This window comes from Myotis daubentonii, chromosome 11 (assembly GCF_963259705.1).
Source record: "Myotis daubentonii chromosome 11, mMyoDau2.1, whole genome shotgun sequence".
Classification (NCBI taxonomy): Eukaryota; Metazoa; Chordata; class Mammalia; order Chiroptera; family Vespertilionidae; genus Myotis; species Myotis daubentonii.
In genome coordinates this window covers 51,203,270-51,225,283 of record NC_081850.1, presented here as the reverse complement: position 1 = coordinate 51,225,283, position 22,014 = coordinate 51,203,270, and the positions used below count along the sequence as shown (strand labels likewise).

Sequence of the window (22,014 nt, the reverse complement as noted above, 5' to 3'; positions counted from 1 at the left end):
ATTGTAAATTCGATCCTAACTTGAAATCTAATCAACTAATCGCATCAAACAAAAGCAACATTTCCAAACCAGTGTTTCTACGCAGAGTGTTCCTCCAGAAAAGAAAGGAGAATTCTCTCGAGCGGGTGCGCGGACGCCGGCTTCCGACGGCCTCTAATGCCCCGCCCCTTCACGTTCTCCATGCCCTCCTCCCGTGCGTACCGCCTTCAGGGCGGGCGTCCGACGTCGAGCGGAAGTGACGTAGGACGGCCTCCGGAGGTATATTTGGTGGGTTGCGCGGCTGGGCCTCAGAGTAGACTGGTGTCTGCGGCCAGGAAGAGAGCGCGATGTCTATCGAAATCGAGTCCTCGGAGTGAGTCCTGCGGCCCGGGATGGTGGGGAGGTGGCGGGGCCGGGAGCTGAGGGGTGTGGAGTGGAAGGTGATCAGGAGAGGCGTCCGCGAGGCTAGGGGGTGGCGGGGCATTTCCTTGCCCACAAAGAAGTTTCTTGCCTCTGGCTCCCACGGAGGCGGGTGCACGGGAAGTAGCGGACCAGATGCCCAAAGCCCAGTGGGAGGCGGCGCGGGGCTGGGGAAGGGTACTCCTCGAAGACCGAGTTCTAGCCATCGCCGACCCCTGGCGCTCCGGGGCTGATCAGGTGACCCTCTGCGGGCTCCCGTCTGATGATCTGCTCCGGGGGCTGCTCGTCCTGCCCGGGTTAGAACAAGTGTGATTCGTTTCCTCTGGGGTTGCGTGGCTTCTTTGCTCTCCCCTTCGCAGCATTAACCCAGTATTGTCATTGTTTCGCTCCCCGCCCCGCTGTGCTGGGCGCTTAGAAGCTCCTTTTTCTATTTATAGTCCCAGTGCCTAGCACACTGTAGAGGCTCGATCACTGCCTTTGAAATGAATGGACGACTAGCTTTTTTATCATGTCCTACCTGGAGCTGAGTTCTGGTTAGTCTGTGAGCTCTGTGTAGCTACAGAGAGAATCTGGAGATTGGGCCCAAAGAATGGCAGATTGGGGGTGGGGCGGTCCTAATGAGTGACTGAAGGTCTTAGTGAACTTTTCCAGGACAGCGTCCTCCACCTTGCACTTGCCAACACTCAACAATTGAATCGTCAGACGTAACATTTGTGTTTTGAGTGTAAGGGAGAGGACTTGTTCTGAAGACCTGCCATGGGATGAAAGGGAGCTTATTTATTCAACAAATACTGAAGTCTACTACTATATTGTTCTAGATTCCTGGGGATACAGCAGTGAACAAAACAGACAAAAATCCTTACCCTTACAGCATATACATGGCGATTGGGGAAGGCAAACAACAGACAAAAACAGCAAATAAAATATTGCCGGGGTCCAGCACCAGCGGTCCAGGGGTTCCCAAAGGTGTGGACGGAGTCGGCAAAGAATGAAGGACAGGGAGACAGCATTCAGATCAGCAGCATAGTTGGGTTCTCTCTTTATTCTCCTGTTACATCAGTATTTATATCATTTCAGATGATCAGCATAGACAGGTTCTCTCTTTATTTCTTATCTAACCTTTGCCAAAAATCCCATCTCCATCTAGTTGTGTTAATCCTATCCATTCTATTCCAAAGGTTAGGGCTAGTTTGTTATCTCCATTCCCAGTCTACTAGCAATAGAGTCTACTGTTCTGTTAAGCTACTAGGAAGTAACTGAAGGAGATTATCCTAAATAAAGATTATGTAGCTTAAGCATGATTGTTCGTAGTTAAGGTGATTAACTACCCGCCTGGCACTTAGTTAAGGGGTTTTACTGGTTTATTCCCTTCCTTAGTCCTGTTAATCCCTAACTCCAGGGAAACATCCCCACTTGGGGAAACCTTTCTCGGGGAGGTGGCCCTGGTTAGAACACATAGCTATAAGAAGGGGAGCAAACATATTAAGAACAGTATGCCAGGTCCCTTGAAACATACGCTGTGCAGATGTTTCTTCCCTGCAGCAACTGTGTCAAGCAGCAAGGATGGACCGGTTTCCGGCAAAATATGAGGCTTAGCAGATGGTGATAAGTATTGTGGAGAAAAAATAGAGCAAAGAAAAGTGATAAAGAGTGCTGGAGTTAAGATAACTAAGTCAAAGGCAGGGGTTGGAAAGGATTCTGTGATTTAGGACCTAAATAATAGTGGATACTGACATTCTCCCATTTTTGGGCTGCTGTGCGTTTTTATCTTCTATAATAATAAAATCGTAATATGCTAATTAGACCGGACAGTGGACAACTTCCGGATGACCTTCTGGACGAAGCTGGGGCTGCGAGGGCCGAGCCCCATGCATCGGGCCTCTAGTTATCAGTAATAGCTACTATTTACTAAGTGTTTTTTATGCTCGTCGTGCTGTAAGCAATTTAGTCAACCCTTTCACCAAGCCTACAGGGTAGGTATTTTTTTTAACAGATGAAGAACAGGCACAGAGATAACTGACTTGCCCAACCTCACAATTAGTGACAGAACTCTGATTCAAATCCCAGCCTATCTCCAAAGTCTTGAACTCTTTATTTTTAAAAAAAAAATTTTTTTTAAATATATATATTTTATTGATTTTTCACAGAGAGGAAGGGAGAGGGACAGAGAGCCAGAAACACCGATGAGAGAGAAACATCGAACAGCTGCCTCCTGCACACCTCCCACCGAGGATGTGCCCGCAACCAAGGCACATGCCCCTGACCGGAACCGAACCCGGGACCCCTCAGTCCGCAGGCCGACGCTCCATCCACTGAGCCAAACTGGTTTGGCCAAAGTTTTAAACTCTAAATGTATTACATTGTGTTTGAAGGAAGTAAATTTGATTGTGGTCATACCAAATAAGAGGTCTTTACAGGGAGAGTGTCTTATTTGGGAGTGCAAATAGAAGTGTGTTAAGGAGGATAGTAGGTACTAGAACAACAGTGATCTAAACCTGAGCCCTGAGAAAAAAGACTACTGCAATTAGCAGTAATCGGTTTCCTTCCTAAAATCACTGCCAATTTGAATCTTCATTTTCCCACTTACCTGTTATTTGTCGAGATTCACATCTATAAAATGGACATTACAGTAATAACCTACCTCATAGGATTGTTTTGAGGAGTAAAACAATGTGTCTAAAATGTTTAGAATAGTACTTGGGCCCTGGCCAGTTGCTCAATGGTTAGAGTGTCGACCCATGCACCGAATGGTCGTGGGTTCGATTTCTGGTGAAGGGCACATCCTTGGTTGGAGGTTTGATCCTCAGCTCTGGTGGGAGCTTCTGGGGCACATGTGGGAGGCAACCAATCTCTCTCTCTCTCTCTCTCTCTCTCTCTCTCTCTTTTTCTCTCTTTCTCATCCCTCTCTCTCTCTTTCCCCCCCTCCTCTATACCTTCCACTTTCTCCAAAAATATCCTCAGGTGAGGATTTTAAAAAATTTAAAAAAAAAAAAGAATAGTACTTGGTATATTGTAAACCAAGCATGTCAAACTCAAAGGCTAACATGGGCCAAATAAACAAGGTTTAAGTTTATGTGGGCTGCAAAAAAAACCCAAAAGCTTCAATTTTCATAGAAACGTAGGTTTATTTCGGTAGAGATATGCTGAATACAAAAGGCTGAAATAAATGAGTAATCCTTAACATAAAATAATAGAACATTGTAATAAAAATTAATATTTTTTCTTGAACATTAACTTACCAGACACTGAATAACTGCACAAATTAATAAGCGTAACGCAAATACCTATTTTTCTTTTTCTCTGAAAGCGAAATATTTCCTGTTGTGCACACCAAACAAGTCAGCACAAGATTAATGATGGGGCAGTCAGCTGCTAAAATATTCGTTACTAGTATTAGTGGAGAGAAATGTCCGCCTGTGCATAAGGCTCTTAAGAGAAATGCATGGAACACGATTATAGTAATCAGTCATTAGCAAACGTTGTAGTTCATTATTAATAATTATGTATAACAGGATATTGGAAACATTAAGTTACGAAATTTTTATTAAAACGTTTCTTACATACCATTATATTGGTTGGGCCGAAAAGTATTTGTTGTGGGCCACATGTGGCCTGTGGGCCGAGAGTTTGACATGCTTGCTGTAAGTGCATAATAAACATTGGTTATTATTTTATGTTTATTATTTCTCCCCAGAGAGAATTGACTAAATTTCAGTCTGAAACCCCTTCCCCAATCTGACCCTTTATACTAGTGCTGTTCAGTGGAAATACAGTGTGAACCATGTATAAGGAAAGAGAAGGAAAACAGTGTATCACAACATCATACAGTGAACTTTTACAGTACATGTGAACCAGATTCCTCACTAGACTCATGAACTCCAGATCAGGAAGTTTTAACTATAAACATTTAACTAAAAAATTTATAAGTTTTCTGTCACATGTTGAAAATGGATGCTTATTTCAATAGTTGGCAATTACCTGACTCCTCTTTTCCTTGGGAAACTGAGTGTATAATGTTTTTATTTCACTTGTCCTGAAAATTTGGTAATAGAGGCAGTAGGTAATGTTATTTTTGCAAGTGAGGACACATGGATTTGCTTTACTTTTATATACAGTATAGCTCACCTTATTTGTGTTCAACAAATCCTTATTAAGAAAATCCCAATTCACATGTTTTGGTTGTCATTTTAAAAATGGACCAAATAATCCTAATAAGAATTTAGAGTACTTGAGTTAATGACTAGACTAGGTTTAAGTATTTCACTAAAGTGTGCAACAATGTAATTGTACAAATTAGTAAGAAAGTTGGCATAATACAAAGCTCTCTGGCCTTGGAAGTAAGAGTTATTTTGTACCAACTCCCTTTCTAGCTGACTATGAGACATTAGGCAGATTATTTCTCCCCTGAATCTCAGTTCTCCTATTTCTGAGGCGGAGGTAGGACGGGACAAGCCCCAGAGTCCCCTGTAACTTAGATTCTGTGATCTGGGGCACACTTTTCTCATATGATAAAGAAATGAAAAGTGGGTAGAGAAAGCCGATGGTTGAGTAGGAGAAATAAGCTGGGATGGGCTTTTATTTTGTGGCCTCTCTGGGGAGTAGGATCCCTGACTGGATGACTTGCTTTCTTTTTTCAGTGTGATCCGTCTTATCATGCAGTACCTGAAGGAGAACAGTTTACACCGGGCACTAGCCACCTTACAGGAAGAGACTACGGTGTCTCTGAATACCGTGGACAGCATTGAGAGTTTCGTGGCTGACATTAATAGTGGCCACTGGGACACAGTTTTACAGGCTATACAGTCTCTGAAATTGCCAGACAAAACCCTCATTGACCTCTATGAACAGGTAAGAGTGGAGGTGATGCTGATTCCCATGGGTTGGTTCATTGTGGGACCCCTGACTGAGAAGCATTAGTGAGCATTCCTTCAGGCCCTATAGGGCTGGAATAGTCCTTAAAACTCAGACTGTCAAGGTTCAAGTGCTACTTTGTACTTTTCTTCTCTCTTCTTGGAAAAGCCAAGAATTTCCCAAATTGAAAGTATTTCTTAAGTGATCATTAAATATTCCGGCACCAACCGTTCTGAAACCAACTAGTGTACTGCAAATTCAGTTCTGGCACTAACCACCCAAAGTTAGCAAAGACCCCATAAGTTAAGGGCTCAGTTCTCCATAAGATTGCCCTTATTCAGACACCAAATGCACTTTGGGGTCTCACGCCACCCACATTCCTGACTAATGCTGTAAATTTGGGGACTCCCATGACCCCCTCAATTGATAATTCACTAGAATGACTCACATAACTCAGGGAAGCACTATATTTATTATTGCAGTTTTATTATCAAGGATGCAGATTGGAACCAGCCAAAAGAAGTGACACATAGGATGAGGTCTGGGAGGGTCCTGAACACAGAGCTTCCAATACCCTCTCCCCGTGGACTCAGTGTCTTTCTCACCTGGCATATTAATGTGTTCACCAACCAGGAAGCTCCATTGGGCTTTTTATTGGGGTTTCATTCATTCTTCAGCCCCCTTGAGATTGGGCTAGCTCAAAGCCTCAACCCTACAATCACATGGTAGTCAGCCCTCATCCTGAGCTATGTTATTAGCACAAACTTAGGTGTGATGCAGGGGGCTCTTTAATAACAAAGATACTCCTATCTCTGGCAAACTTTTAGGGTTTTTAGAAGCTCCGTGCCAAGAATCTAGGACAAAAATCATACAAATTATATATTATGCAACAGAACAGAGTGGAGTTTATGGAATAAGAATGTAGTGTTGTTTGTAAAAATAGGGTAGTTGGTTTGTTTCTTTACAATCTACATGAGTTCGGTAATTCCCCAAAGAAAATTTTGGTACCTGAAGAAAGGTTTCTCTGAAGCCCATGGAGAGATTCCCATCTTTAGTTTTCTTCAGCATATATAGTCTGAACAAATGGCCTGAGAGGAGAGGAGATTGGTAGATAAAAATGGAGGGTGGAAGTTGAAAGATTGAAGTTATTACTTAGAATTACTTCATTTGTCCACCTGAAAAGGAGAACGGGTATTTCCCAATATAGGAAGTCACTTTGACAGGCCATTTTGCATAAGAAATTGTACTGAAAAAGAAGTATTATTATGAGAATGCATTGAAACAGCCATTTTCTTTCATTTGTCCAGGTTGTTCTGGAATTGATAGAACTCCGTGAATTGGGGGCTGCCAGGTCCCTTCTGAGACAAACGGACCCTATGATCATGTTAAAACAAACGCAGCCAGAGCGGTATATTCATCTGGAGAACCTCTTGGCCAGGTCTTATTTTGATCCTCGTGAGGTATGACTGTGGTGACAAACAAAAAAATTGTTGTTAATTTTTGCAAACATGCAATAATGTAATCTTTTGAAATCATTTCATTGGATCGTATTTGGGATTTTGATTTTAATTTTCGATAGCACTTTTCCATTTATATATTTTTGTTGAAGTTTGCATATATTAAAGGGGTTGATCTTGTTCAGTTTTCTGAGTATTGAAAGGTTTCCCTTCCCCACATACCACATTTTAGAGGCTGTGTGTCAGTCAAGAAGCAGAAAGTTTATTCTGATATCATTTCCTCATTAGCCCAAGTACTTGTCTGGCCCTGAAGGGCTTCCTGACGGCTGGTATATTCTCTATGCATTTATGTCCCTTGCCCCTGACAATTGCATTTTCTTTTGGTTCAGGGAAGCGTTCACTTCTTCTTTTTTTTTTTTATATATTTTATTGATTTTTTACAGAGAGGAAGGGAGAGGGATAGAGAGTTAGAAACATAGATGAGAGAGAAACATCGACCAGCTGCCTCCCGCACACTCCCCACTGGGGATGCGCCCGCAACCAAGGCACATGCCCTTGACCGGAATCGAACCTGGGACCCCTCAGTCCGCAGGCCGACGCTCTATCCACTGAGCCAAACCGGTTTTGGCAAGCGTTCACTTCTTAGCCAATTATGTTTACTGGTAGGGCATGATGACTGATGATCTTTTATTTCCCCCAAAGCTTTTTTTTGTATGTGTGCTTTCATTCTTTCTCAGACAGCCTTTACTAGTCTAAATGGGGTGAAGAAGAATAGACATTGGATAATGGAAAGTTAGAAACCATGAGGATAAAGGGTTACCAAGACAGGATTAATGTTAGAGGTGGTGAAGAACTTCTGGGCTGGGGTCATTTGACTGAAAAAAATTACCAAAGAATATAAAAGAATCCTTGACTGTGCAGATTTTTCAAAAACTGGAAAACAATCCTGGCTTTGACATAGTTTACTTGGACTCCTTTGAGCAATAACAGTGTGGATCGTCTGACCTCAGTTTTCTTTCAGCTCATACTTTTGAAATTTAGGTGGACAGAATGGGGAAGCCATTTTTGAAAACTAATTGATTTAATTAACCCCCTGTTCAACTGGGTAGTTTCTTTTCATGTTTTCCATTTTGAGTGTTTCTGCTTGATGATTGTTGTGTAGTTTTTTTTTTAAATAAGTACAGTCATATCTTGTAACCATTTCTTGGAAATGATGGTACCCCCTTTCCTTTTCAGGCATACCCAGATGGAAGTAGCAAAGAGAAGAGAAGAGCAGCAATTGCTCAGGCCTTAGCTGGGGAAGTCAGTGTGGTGCCTCCATCTCGTCTCATGGCATTGCTGGGGCAGGTAATTAAAGTTTGTGGAACTGAAATTACCCTTTATATAAACTACTAGAGGCCCGGTGCACAAAAATTTGTGCACTCAGGGGGTAAGGGGGGTCCCTCAGCCCGGCCTGTGCCCTCTCACAGTCTGGGACCCCTCGGGAGATAATGACCTGCTGGCTTAGGCCTGCTCCCCGGTGGCAGAGCGCAGGCCCAATCCCTAGGTGCAGCCCCTGGTCGGGCTCAGAGCAGGGCCGATTGGGAAGTTGGGGCACCACCCCCTATCAGGCACAGAGCAGGGCTGATAAGGGGGTTGGGGCGCCTTCCCCTGTCACGAACAGAGCAGGGCGGATAGGGAGGTTGTGGCCCCGCCCCCTGTCACACACAGAGCCGCAGGGCGATCAGCGGGTTTGGGCGCTGCCCCCTGTCACACTGATCCCGGTGCCGGGAGGCCTCGCGGCTCCCCTGATCCCGGTGCTGGGAGGCATATTACCCTTTTACTATATAGGATAGAGGCCTGGTGCACGGGGGGGTGCCGGCTGGTTTGCCCTGAAGGGTGTCCTGGATCAGGGTGGGGGTCCCCACTGGGGTGCCTGGCCAGCCTGGATGAGGGGATGATGGCTGTTTGCCCATGATTTTTTCACTCATAATATAGTTGTGAGTGCTGTTGAAGTTGTAACTTTTTGGGAAAACAGTTTGTCATTGTATATTAGGAGCCTTAACCATTCTTGTTCTTTTTTGAATTCAATAATTTCTATTCTGGGAATCTATTCTAAGGTGGGAGTAACCCCAAAATAGAAAAAGCCTTATGTTCAAAGATGTTCATTGCAGCATTATTTAGATGAGTAAAAAATTGGAAATGTGTAAATGTCCATTAATATATTAATTAAATAAACTGTTAAACATCCAGGATATATTTTACAGCCATTGAAATGATAATTATGGCATAGCATGATCTGATGTTAGGTGAAAAAAAAGAATATAAAACTTTACCTATAGCGCCCTGGCTGGTTTGGCTTAGTGGATAGAGCATTGGCCTGCGGACTCAAGGGTCCCAGGTTCGATTCCGGTCAAGGGCATATATCTTGGTTGCGGGCACACACCCAGTAGGGAGTGTGCAGGAAGCAGCTGATCGATGTTTCTCTCTCATCGATGTTTCTAACTCTATCCCTCTCCATTCCTCTCTGTAAAAAATCAATAAAATATATTTTAAAAAAAACAACAACAACTTTACCTATAGTATAATTACAGCAACATTAATTAAATACATGTGTAAGGGGGAATACTAGAAGGTAATATATAAAATGCTAAAAGTGGCTGTGTTTGAATGTTAGTTAGAACAATGGGAGATTTTTGTTTTCCAAATTTTATTTATAATAAGAGGGTCACATCTGTAAGAAAATAGATGTGGAAAGATGAACCTATTAGCTCTTAGAGTTCCCTGAGATCAGCCTGTGTTCCCAGGACACACAGAGCAGCATAGATTTTGCTGTGTTTAGATGGTTGGGTCTAGATGGCTCAGTTTCCTGTGAACCTCATTATTTCAGGCTTGGCTTTAAGCAATCAGGATCAGATCTTAAAAGCACCCAAGTGGATTATTACACATTTCTTTTCTCATAGGCGCTGAAGTGGCAGCAGCACCAGGGGTTGCTTCCTCCTGGCATGACCATAGATTTGTTCCGAGGCAAAGCAGCTGTCAAAGATGTGGAAGAAGAAAAGTTTCCTACACAGCTGAGCAGGCATATTAAGGTAGGATCCTTTGACACTCAGCCAGTTGGTAATCATCTGTTGAGGACTCAACCATGTGCTTCCTCAGTCAGGCCCTGTGGTAGGCACTTGAGTTAGAAAGCAGAATTCATTCTTCAGCTCTGATAACATTCAGGGTTGCTGTTAGTGACCACTGGGTCCTGTGGCCTGGCAGTGGCACACCTCAGTTGTATAACCAAGTGGACATACAGTTGACATTTGGCCTGTCATCTGCCTTTGCACTTTCTCCCCAGAAGCCTGCATTTGGAAGAATGGTTAGCTCTTTGGTTAAACCTGGGACTAACAATGAACTTTTAATGTATTTGCCTTGTTCAACATTTGTGTTTTTGCCTGCTGCATGTCAGCCAGAGTACCAGGCGTGGATTGTAAAGTGGGCTTGTGTGGTATTTGAGGAAAATAACTTATCATCTTATGGCTGGTTCTTGTTTGTTTTCTTTTAATCTGAGACTTTTCTAGGACAAAGCACAATCAAGTAATTGGCAGCAGTTTCCAGAATTACAAGTATATTTGCTATTTCAGCATCTTTTTTATATTATAGTTTTTGGGTTTGTGCTCTCATTGAATATATTAAGGATTTTAAAATAACTCATTCCTCAAATCTTTTGACTTTGGCTTAGTGCATTGAATTAGTCTTTTCTGGATTATATGTTTTGACTTGTATTCAAAGATGATTCTGAGCAGTATTTTTACCCTGACTGAAGCCTTGATACGAATAGAAATCTTCTATTTATATAAAAGCCTAAGCTATTGTTATGACCGAACGACCAGAATGACTGACCAGTTGCCATGACACACACCACCAAGGGGCAGACGCTCAAGGCAGGAGCTGCCCCCTGGTGGTCAGTGCACTCCCACAGCCAACTTCCCATGGCCAGCCAACTTCCCCCAGTCCCTCCCCCTGCCAGCAAACCTTCTGCGGTCCCTCCCCTGTCCCTCCCCCAGTCTGGCAGGCCCCATCCAGCAGCCGGCAGACCCCAGCTGGCAACTGGCAGGCTCCCAGCCCCAGGCTGGCATGCCTCAGCCGGCGGCGGCAGCAGGCCTGACCCTGATTGGGACAGGCTAAGACAGCTCTGAAAGGCCCTGATCACCAGCCAGGCCTAGGGACCCCACCAATGCATGAATTTTGTGCACTGGGCCTCTTCTAGTCCATTATAATTATGCTGCTGGGCTAAGATTTTTGTTACAAACACTTTCCATTTTTGGCATTTAAATTGAAATTCATAAAAGAGCTTTTCTCTGTTATCTGTCTAATATTTTGTAGTTTTCATCTGTTATTGGGAGCATGATTGCTGGTAAGTGCTTAGGATACATTGCCCAGATAAATAGTCTCTATTAGCTTTAATTAGTTCTCCTAGAGTTAGTCACCTTCGCATTATCACTTGGTTAAGTGAAGGTCATGTAAAGAAACAGTGATAGAAAATTTGTTTACAAAACAGTATATGAAAGCTGACATTTATTTTATAAAAATGAGTTTTTTCCTCAGATGCACAACAGGAACATATGCCATATTAAGTTGAGTGTGAAAGTCATGCTAATCGTGGCTGACTCTGGTAAAAGATTATTGTTTGGGTTACAGGATTATTTGTTCTAAGGCCCATTATAAAATATATTTTACTTTTCTTTGAAAATGTCAACTTCACATTAAAAAATTAGTTTCAGCTGACAGGCTAGACCAGGGGTGGGCAAACTTTTTGACTCGAGGGCCACAATGGGTTCTTAAACTGGACCGGAGGGCCGGAACAAAAGCATGGATGGAGTGTTTGTGTGAACTAATATAAATTCAAAGTAAACATCATTACATAAAAGGGTACGGTCTTTTTTTTTTTTTTAGTTTTATTCATTTCAAAAGGGCCGTATCCGGCCCGCGGGCCGTAGTTTGCCCACGGCTGGGCTAGACTTAAAACTGGTCGGAGAAAATATATCCACAACCTTCCTGTGTCCAGGTACAGAAATGTCCCTCCAATGCTCCATTAGAATAAGCTCACTATGACTTCATGCTAGGGCAGGGTTTCCCGAAAGGTTAAAATGGGAATTGTTTTAAGGCCACTAAATAAAAATGTATCTGTTTGTTTCATTTGAAACAGTTTGGTCAGAAGTCACATGTGGAGTGTGCTCGATTTTCTCCAGATGGTCAGTATTTGGTCACTGGGTCTGTTGATGGATTCATCGAAGTATGGAACTTCACAACTGGAAAAATCAGGAAGGTAAAGTATTTAAAATATATTAACTTTTCTAGTGAAAGAATTAACTATTGTTATTCTTAAATTACCTGTTAAATTTATACCCTTTATTTTATTTTATTTATTTTTTAAAATATATTTTTATTGATCTCAGAGAGAAAGGGAAAGGGAGAGAGAGATAGAAACATGAGTGATGAGGGAGAATCATTGATTGGCTGCCTCCTGCATGCTCTACACTGGGAATAGAGCCCACAACCCGGGCCTGTGCCCTTGACCGGAACCAAACCTAGGACTCTTCAGTTCGCAGGCCGACGCTCTATCCACTGAGTCAAACCAGCTAGGGCTACATTTTATTTTTAATTTTTAAAATATATTTTTATTGAGAGTCATTGGTTGGCTGCCTTCTGCACACCTCACACTGGGGATCGAGCCAGCAACCCAGACATGTGCCCTGACCAGGAATCAAACCATGACCTCCTGGTTCATAGGTTGACACTCAACCACTGAGCCATGCTGGCTGGGCTATTTATACACTTTAAACTTATTTTTGAATGGGTGGTATGTACATCCAATACAATATTTTACGAAATAGAAAAGCTGTTCAGTAAAAGGTCATGCTCCCACCTTTGGCCCTCAGCTGGTCAGTTCCTTTCCTTGGTCCAGCCAGGTTACCAGTTTCTTGTGTAACCTTCCTGGAATAGTCTTGGTATGTATGTGTAAGCAGTTACTTTTTATGCCCAACCTAACCTAATTGTAGTACTAAATGTGCTTCTCTTATTATGAGTGAGAAAATGGTCTTTTTATATGTGAAAAACCACTAATATTTCCTATTCTGTGAAGTGTGTTCATATCCTTTGCCTGTTTTGTTTTTCCAGTTTATTTTTTGAAAATATTTTTGTTGATTTTTAGATAGAGAGAAAGGGAGAGGGGGAAAGAGAGAGAGAAACATTGATGTGAGAGTGAAATATTGATCAGCTGCCTCCTATATGCTCCTACTAGGGATTGAACCTGCAACCTTTTGGTTCATGGGATGATGCCCAACCAACTGATCCACACTGGCCAGGGCTGCCCATTTTTCTTTTGGATTGTAATTTAAGTGATTTGTTGGAGCTTTTTATTTTTATTATTATTTTTTTTAATGTATTTTTATTGATTTCAGAGAGGAAGGGAGTGGGAGATAGAAACATCAATGATGTGAGAGGATGGTTGATATGCTGCCTCTTGCACGCCTCCTATTGGGGATCGAGCCTGCAACCCAGACATGGGCCCTGACTGGGAATCTTACCTCTACCTTCTGGTTCATAGGTTGACACTCAATTCACTGAGCCACACTGGTCAGGCTGTTGGAGCTTTTTAAAGTTTGAGGGAATCAACCTTTGCAATCTGTATTGCAAATATTTTTCAGTTTTGACTTTTGTCTTGATTTTGCTTATGGTTTTGCTTTATAGACTTAAAATCTTTTATATCATCATATTTATCCATCTTTTCTTCCACAGTTTCTTCTAATCTTTTTATGTTTCATTTTATGTTCAATTTTTGATCCATCTAAAATTTCTTTTTTTCTTTTTTTTAAATATATTTTATTGATTTTTTATGGAGAGGAAGGGAGAGGGATAGAGAGTTAGAAACATCAATGAGAGAGAAACATCGATCAGCTGCCTTCTGCACACTCCCCACTGGGGCTGTGCCCGCAACCAAGGTACATGCCCTTGACCGGAATCGAACCTGGGACCCTTGAGTCCGCAAGCCGATGCTCCATCCACTGAGCCAAACCGGTTAGGGCCTAAAATTTCTTTAGTGAGATAAAGTTGGTGTAGATAAAATTTAATCATTTCCCCAAATAGCTATTTATTGACTTTACGCTGATTTAAATTGTAATCTTTATCATAAGAGTACTGAATTCTACTTGGGTAGTGAAGTAATGAGTGATATTCACTTTCTGCTTTATATTAATTTTTTATAGTTTGTCTTTTTAAAAAAAAAACACACACGATGAAGCAGTTTATAATTTTTTCAAAATAGAGATACTTCTGTTTGAACAATAATGGTTGATAAAATAAGCATCCATAAAATGGATGATAATTAAGTATATTAGTCAGTACATGGTTTGAGGGAAAGGAGCTGACAACTTGGAAAAAACATTAGTTTCTCACATTATACCCCTAAGATAAATAAATTCAGATTTATTTAAGATGTACAATATGAAACTGTGCACCCATGGAGACAGACAACAGTGTGGTGAAGGCCAGGGGAGGGGTGTGGAGGTGGGCAAAGGTGAGGAATATGATGGGGGCATCTGTAATAATGTCAACAATAAAATACATTGTAGGGAAATTCTGCTTAGAAAAGATTAGTAAGCATGCTCGCTTCAGTAGCACATACACTAAAATTGGATGATACAGAGAAGATTAGTGTTCCATATTTTTTCATGTAATAAAAGTGTTTATTTAAAAGAAAAAAGATTAGTAAGAAAAATATATAAGCTGTGATGTTGGCATTTTTTATAATGTTTGAATTGTGTAAAATTTATTCCCAGTATTAGTCATTTGTTGGAATTTGTGTGCATGCCACTACTGTTTGCTCTGGAGATTTAGAGTATGTACAAGCCATTATCCTGATTTTAGTGAGTTTGTAGAGATCTGGGGTAACTGGGTTTTTTGTTGTTTTGATAACTGCTTATCATTGTTTCCTTTAGGATCTTAAGTACCAGGCCCAGGATAACTTTATGATGATGGATGATGCTGTTCTCTGCATGTGTTTCAGCAGAGATACGGAAATGTTAGCAACTGGGGCTCAAGATGGAAAAATCAAGGTATGGATAAGTGGCACAAACTCTGGTATGCAGACATTCGGAGAGTTCTGTAATTAGGGAGTGTCCTACATATGATATGAGCTTGATAACAGCTACTGTTTGTTGAGCATCAATTTTGTGCTGATAATCAGTTTACCTTTTTTTAATTTTTATTTTTTTTATTGCTTAAAGTATTACAAAGGGTATTACATATGTGTCCTTTTTTTTCCCCCCCGCCCTTGACAATCCACTGGCCTCCCCTACCCCCCCAGTGTGTTATGTCCATTGGTTATGCTTATATCAGTTTACTTTTTCTTGTTTTATCCTAAGAACAACTCTGCCTAGTGAGTTCCAATAATTTGTTTAAGGTCACAGTTAATGAGCAATAGGTCTGAGACTTCAATTCAAATCTGCTCATGCCCTTTCTGCTGTACCACCATTGCTCACTTTATATGATGTGTTGTACTTTGTGTTTTTTTTTATTTGTTTGTTTGTTTTTAGTGAATGGGATTTTTCTAAGGAATGGGGTAGTCTGCAGTTGATTAGCTGTGGCTTGTATTTAATTGCTGGTAAAATGCCGTGAGCTAGGTAAAATACAGAAGTAGTCTCTGCTAAGTGAACTTAGTCTAAATTTTTGTTTTAATAATTTACAAGGAAAGAGGTTTAACTTTCAAAGGATTCAGTTATCATTGTTCTGTGTAAATCAAACATATCATATTCAGCTATTAGTGTGCATTTTTAATGCTGTTTTAGTACATTAGTGAGCATTGCATCTTGCTTGGCTCTATGGACATTCTACTTACAAGTTTTTACTATTTTTTTTTAATAAAGGTTTGGAAAATTCAGAGTGGACAGTGTTTAAGGAGATTTGAAAGGGCACACAGTAAAGGTGTCACCTGTCTAAGCTTTTCTAAGGATAGCAGTCAGATCCTCAGCGCCTCTTTTGACCAGACAATTAGGTAAGTAAGAATCCCCACTGCCCTTACTTGGGTTTGATGTGATGAAGCTCTGAAGGGAAGTACTAGTGATTCCTTATACTTTCACCAGGATGGTATTATATAGAGAGTGAGGTATATGAGATCTCGTTTCCCCAGGCAGAGTACAGCTGACACAGTGCTATAATTTTGTCTACTTGAGTCATTACCCACCTGCATCAGAATCATGTTAGAGGGCATATTACAAATACAGATTCCTGGGATCTAGCCAAGACCTAGAAGTCTGTCCCTGAACAGAAACCTGTGGTATTATTTGCATATTTTCTACCAGTTTCTGTGCCAACCTTTGGTTTTATTTTTGTTTGATTGTTTGACATAATGAAAATTATACTGCATACGTAAATGCATAGCCCCGTTTCTTCACTTAATATTATAACAGGAGCTTCTGTAATTCATCTAAAATGTATTCAACACTTGGTCTCAACCATAATATATAGAATATTAATTGTTCTTTTCATTTCCTTTTATGTGTGATAGAATTCATGGTTTAAAATCTGGGAAGACCCTGAAGGAATTTCGTGGCCATTCTTCCTTTGTTAACGAAGCAACATTTACACAAGATGGACATTATATTATTAGTGCATCCTCTGATGGCACTGTAAAGGTTAAGTATTTGCTACTGGATTATTTTGGGGTATCCGTTCCATTTTTGCCCTTTAAGGAGTTTTCAGTGGTGGTAATGGTGATAATTGTGGTGGAGTAAACCTCTTTACTAGCTATTTTAGTTATAATTGAGGTGAGTCTGAGACAGTAATAATATTCTGTGGGTAATTCCTATTGGCCTAGGAACCTCAAATCTCAAATCTACAAAATCAGACTTTAGCATGTGTAGGAAAAGAAGAAACGTGTGGAGTCTTAGGTTTAAGTCATCCCCCATTTAGAGTGTTTAAATTTGATCTTGTCATAGGTATGGTCCACCCACCAAAAATTCACAAAGGGCTCAGTGGCCAAATAAATAGCTATCTTTTTTGTTGCTCAGCCTCATCCCACCCCTGACACCCACATTTAGGGTCTTCCTACTAGCATTTATAGAGGAACAGAAGAGGTTTAGAGTTAAAACCAAGCCCTGCCCTGACCGGTTTGGCTCAATGGATAGAGTGTCGGCCTTCGAACTGAGGGGTCCCAGGTTCGATTCCGGTCAAGGGCATGTACCTTGGTTGCGGGCACATCCCCAGTGGGGAGTGTGCAGGAGGCAGCTGATCCATGTTTCTCTCTCATCGATGTTTCTCTCTATCCCTCTCCCTTCCTCTCTGAGATCAATAAAAATATATTTAAACAAACTAAATAAATAAAACCTCAAAGCTGTAGAAATTCTTAGGCTTTAATTTTCTTATTTTTATTTATTTTTTGTCATAGATATGGAATATGAAGACCACAGAATGTTCAAATACCTTTAAATCCCTGGGCAGCACTGCAGGGACAGACATCACTGTCAACAGTGTGATCCTGCTTCCTAAAAACCCAGAGCACTTTGTGGTGTGCAACAGATCAAACACAGTGGTCATCATGAACATGCAAGGGCAGGTGAGTACTCCGGAAGTACCTGTGGACCATTCCCAAATCAGCACGTCTTGGTCCTGGCCCTTCCAGTAACCAAATATGGGTTCACCACTCCAAAAAGCATATACACTGTATTTGTTATTCAAATGCTTATTTAAACTATATTCTTCAGCTTTTCAAAAGTTATCTCCTTTCCCCCGGGTTTTTGTATATTATGTTCTTCTTTTGCATCCTTGGGGTAAATGAGGCTCTTGCCTCTGCAGAATCTCATTGAAGAGTTTACGATTAACAATTCCTATCAGAGTGAGGGAGATAGAATGTGTCAGTTAACCAATTTAGAACATCTAGCTACCACATGATCTCAGATAGAACGCTAATTGGAGAAGGGCAACCATATTTTCATGATGTATATTTGTAATCAGCACATTTGCATGGTTCCTAAGGAACCTCACTTTTGTAGCACCAGGGACATTAGAAGCTTCAAGGTTGAGGTCTCGAGGCCTGGGAACATGTGGTGGTGCTATTGAAATGTTGGCTTGCGCACTTGGGATTCTGCTGAGCATGGAGAAGACCCAGGGGCTTGTGTATGGAACTCTATTCCTTTAGTCCCTATAACTAATAGAAATTAGTGCTTTAAGATCCTTGGTTGAGATGGTTGGTCTGTGGTATCTGCTGGGCCCTGTGTAGTAACTATAGGTGCCTACTTCCTCATTTTCTACTTGACATTTTAAAGACATTTTATTAAACAAAAATAATTTTAGATTCATAAAGAAGTTGTTCCTGTGTACTCTTTCCCCAATGATAACATCTTCCATAATGATAGTATAATTATCAAAACCTAGAAATTGACATTAGTACAATTCTGTTAATTCAAATGCAATCTTATTTGGATTTCACCAGTTTTTACATTCATTCATTTTGAGGCAGGAAGTTAATAGTTATATGAAATTTCATTACATGTGTAGAATTATGTAACCACCACCACAGTTAGGCTAAGTAACTGTTCATCACCCCAAAGAAACTTTCTCATTCTACATATTTATAGTCAAACCTTCCCAAACAACATTGACCACTGGTCTGTTTTCCATTATTATAATTTTGTCATTTTGAGAGTGGTGGATAAGGAATCATACAGTATGGAATCTCTTATAACCTTGCTGTTTGTTTCAGCTTGATTTGTGGTGGTTTTAAATGGTATATAAAATAGAGCAAACAAAGTCTTAGAGACAGTTCCAGCCTGCAAGTGGGGAGTGTCTCATTCTGTTAGAAAGTGAAACTGGGGAGCATGGTTCCATAAAGTGTTGAGAAACAGAGGTTTATTGACTTAGAAATTGTCATATGTGTGGTAATGAATTTGTTTCATGGTAAAATGGCTCAATAAACTAAAGAGCAGGATTGGTGACTTGGGATATAGGAATTCTAAATTTCTACCTGCCACTGACTTTAGATAGCCTATCTTCAAATATTTCTCAGGCAAGAGGATTTAGCATATGATGAATGGAATTTGTGATCTAATTAAACATGTCAGTAAACCATAGTACAAAATAACAGTGTAAAGATGTCCATTTAAACTGCTGCTAATACAGATGTTTTGTTTTTTGCCTTGCTTTGTGATATGATCTAGATTGTCAGAAGCTTCAGCTCTGGTAAGAGAGAAGGTGGTGACTTTGTTTGCTGCGCTCTCTCTCCCCGTGGTGAATGGATTTACTGTGTGGGAGAGGACTTTGTGCTCTACTGTTTTAGCACAGTCACTGGCAAACTGGAGAGAACTCTGACAGTAAGTATTATTGACTTAAGGCCATCTAAAGAAATTTTGTTAATGCTTGTATCTTTCTAAACTCTAATGTAAACCTTTTCCTGACTGCTATCAGTGTGAACCTTGACATAAAAATTTTATCAGTAAATAATTATCCATAAGTAATTATATGGAATTATCTCCTCTCTCAAGAAGAAAAGTCATCCTTCATTGAGCCCTCAGCTTCAAGTGGATAGGGTTGGGTGTACATAAAGCAGAGAAGAAGAAAGGGAATATGTCTAGATAGCCACCTAAATTACCCATATATTCCTCAGGGGTGATTGGAGAGGGATAGATATAGCTAGTTCTGTCCATGTCTTTACAAAGACAAATTATCTTATCAAATTGATTTGATTATGTTTTTAAACAGCTCATGTTGTCAGAGTCACTATAAGGAGTAATTAAGTCAGCTGTTGTAATAGCCCCCAAATTTCAGTGGCTTAACATAATCAAAGTTTATTTCTTAGTATATGATACTAGAGGCCTGGTGCATGAAATTGTGCATGGGTGGGGTCCCTCGGCCTGGCCAGCAGTCGGCTGATCGGGGTCAGGGGGAGGGGCCGTGGGAGGTTATCGGTGAGAGCACACTGACCACCAGGGAGGCAGCTCCTGCGTTGAGTGTCTGTCCCCTTGGTGGTCAGTGCATGTCATAGCGACCAGTCGTTCGATCATTCAGTCATTCCGTCGCTTAGGCTTTTTCATTTATTTATATATATATATGAGTTGAATAGCCCTCCTCCATCTTTTAGCTGTGCCATTTGGAATATATGGACTCCAAGATCTCAGGAGTAAAAGATAGGTGGAGGGCTATACTGGATGTTTTTAAGACCCACATCTGGAAGTGGCTTATATTACTTTGTTCCTCATTCATTTTTGGTTAGAATTCAGTCACCTGGCCACACCCAAATGCAAGGGGGACAGGGAAAATGTAATCTTTGTGGCCCAGGAAGAAATGGTATGGTGAACATATGAAAAATTGTATATGTACCCATGTTAGAGAATAATCTCTTGTCTTGTACATTCTTGAGTGAACTTTTGGCACACCTGCCCTGGGAAGCCTCCAATATGTGAGCAAAACAAGGTGAGGTCGACAGTGTCTAGCTGAGGGTCCTGGCCAGTCCAAGTTCACTGAGTTGAAGGAATCATTTAGTCTTATCCACTGTCCTGGGACAAAGTGTTATTTACACATTATGAAAAACAGTACAAAAAATATGAACAACAATCTAAATAGCCTTATTTGAGCTTTTGTTTGTGTGTTGCCTTAGGCTTGATTCCTTTGGTGGAAAGTGGGAACTTCACTCTTATCCTCTCCCACTCGGCTCTGGAAACCTCTTCAAAGTGTTTTGTTTTTTTTAATAGAATTATGTACCCTAACCCTCTATTTTACTTTTTCCAGGTTCATGAAAAGGATGTGATTGGTATTGCACATCACCCCCATCAGAACCTGATTGCTACCTACAGTGAAGATGGACTCCTAAAACTCTGGAAACCCTAATTAGACTTTTTTCTTTAAACTAGCCTGAGAGCATGTACTTCAATGAAGACATATTCATGTGTTGCTTTTTTTTTTTTGCCAGTTTCTCTGACTAACTTGTCTGAATTAGGCACAAGAATAATTTTGTGAAGGTTCATGTTTAAGTTAGCAGTTACCCTTTTTATACATTTTTAAGGTATTCATTTATCTTTCTAATTGGGGCAGTCACTTAATGTTTTCAATTATCTTTTACCTGGAGAGTGAAATAATTGATAGTTCTAAAAAAAATTATAATCCTTTGATTATTGCAATCCTGATTAAAATGTGCCTCCTTGCCAAACCGGTTTGGCTCAGTGGATAGAGCGTCGGCCTGCGGACTGAATGGTCCCAGGTTCGATTCCGGTCAAGGGCACGTGCCTCGGTTGCGGGCACATCCCCAGTGGGGGGTGTGCAGGAGGCGGCTGGTCGATGTTCCTCTCTCATCGATGTTTCTAGCTCTCTATCCCTCTCCCTTCCTCTCTGTAAAAAATCAATAAAATATATTTAAAAAAATAAATAAATAAAAAAAATAAAATGTGCCTCCTTGCAGTAAACTTGTAAATAGGAACTATCCCATATTCAGTAGCTAGTCCTTTTTTTTTTTTTTTTTTTTTTTTTTTTTTTTTTTTAGAAGGTAATAAACTTTGCTGAAACGGTTTGGCTCAGTGGATAGAGCATCGGCCTGTGGACTGAAAGGTCCCGGGTTCGATTCCGGTCAAGGGCATGTACCTGGGTTGCGGGCACATCCCCAGTGGGAGATGTGCAGGAGGCAGCTAATCAATGTTTCTCTCTCATCGATGTTTCTAACTCTCTATCTCTCTCCCTTCCTCTCTGTAAAAAATCAATAAAATATATTTAAAAAAAAAAAAAAGAAGGTAATAAACTTTATACCTTTCTGGAGTCTTTGTTCTTAAATGTGAAAGTTGCTTATCTAGTTAGCATATTAGAATCTAATGAGGTGGGTGGGACATGGACATTATTATGCTCGAATCTTAAATACAGTAGGAAGTCAACTTCTGGGTAGAAGAAGAAACTGTATGTGAAAAGGTTGGATGTTACATAGGATCACATTTCACTGCCTTTACCCTTCCATTCTTTTTAAAATTTTAAATGAATAGCTGTTTTTATTCTAAGTAATTTTTTTAAAAATCTTTATTGTTGAGAGTATTACAGATGTCCCCTCTTTTCTCCCTCACTACCCACCTCCGCCTGGTTCCTGCCCACCCCAGGCCTTCACCACCCTACTTCTGGCCACAGATAAGATCTTTGGTTAATCTCTTCCTGCCCTCCCTCTCTTCCCTCTGAGATTTGTCAGTTTGTTCTATGCTTCCATGCCTCTGATTCTATTTTATTCACCAGTTTATTTTGTTCATCAGATTTCTTATTCATTTATTTTGATTATTAGATTCGATTGCTGATAGATACGTATTTATTGCCATTTTAT

The 22,014-nt window shown here is 40.7% G+C and overlaps 1 protein-coding gene across 1 annotated transcript; it reads left to right on the top strand.

Moving 5' to 3' along the window:
* Nucleotides 1-213: 213 nt before the first annotated feature.
* Nucleotides 214-20,859, top strand: SMU1 (SMU1 DNA replication regulator and spliceosomal factor). Its single transcript, XM_059657118.1, has 12 exons — nucleotides 214-352; nucleotides 5,037-5,247; nucleotides 6,558-6,710; nucleotides 7,944-8,054; nucleotides 9,650-9,778; nucleotides 11,881-12,000; nucleotides 14,672-14,788; nucleotides 15,599-15,726; nucleotides 16,240-16,366; nucleotides 17,119-17,286; nucleotides 18,887-19,039; nucleotides 20,454-20,859. Exons 1-12 carry the CDS (start codon nucleotides 327-329, stop codon nucleotides 20,550-20,552), a joined length of 1,542 nt encoding a protein of 513 aa, XP_059513101.1. The 5' UTR covers nucleotides 214-326; the 3' UTR covers nucleotides 20,553-20,859.
* Nucleotides 20,860-22,014: the final 1,155 nt, after the last annotated feature.

Excerpts from the sequence above, each read along its gene's own strand:
- SMU1 (XM_059657118.1), top strand. The coding sequence starts at position 327 with ATGTCTATCGAAATCGAGTCCTCGGA. Across the intron at positions 8,055-9,649 it reads TCATGGCATTGCTGGGGCAG|GCGCTGAAGTGGCAGCAGCA; the intron begins GTAATTAAAGTT and ends CTTTTCTCATAG. Across the intron at positions 17,287-18,886 it reads TCATGAACATGCAAGGGCAG|ATTGTCAGAAGCTTCAGCTC; the intron begins GTGAGTACTCCG and ends GATATGATCTAG.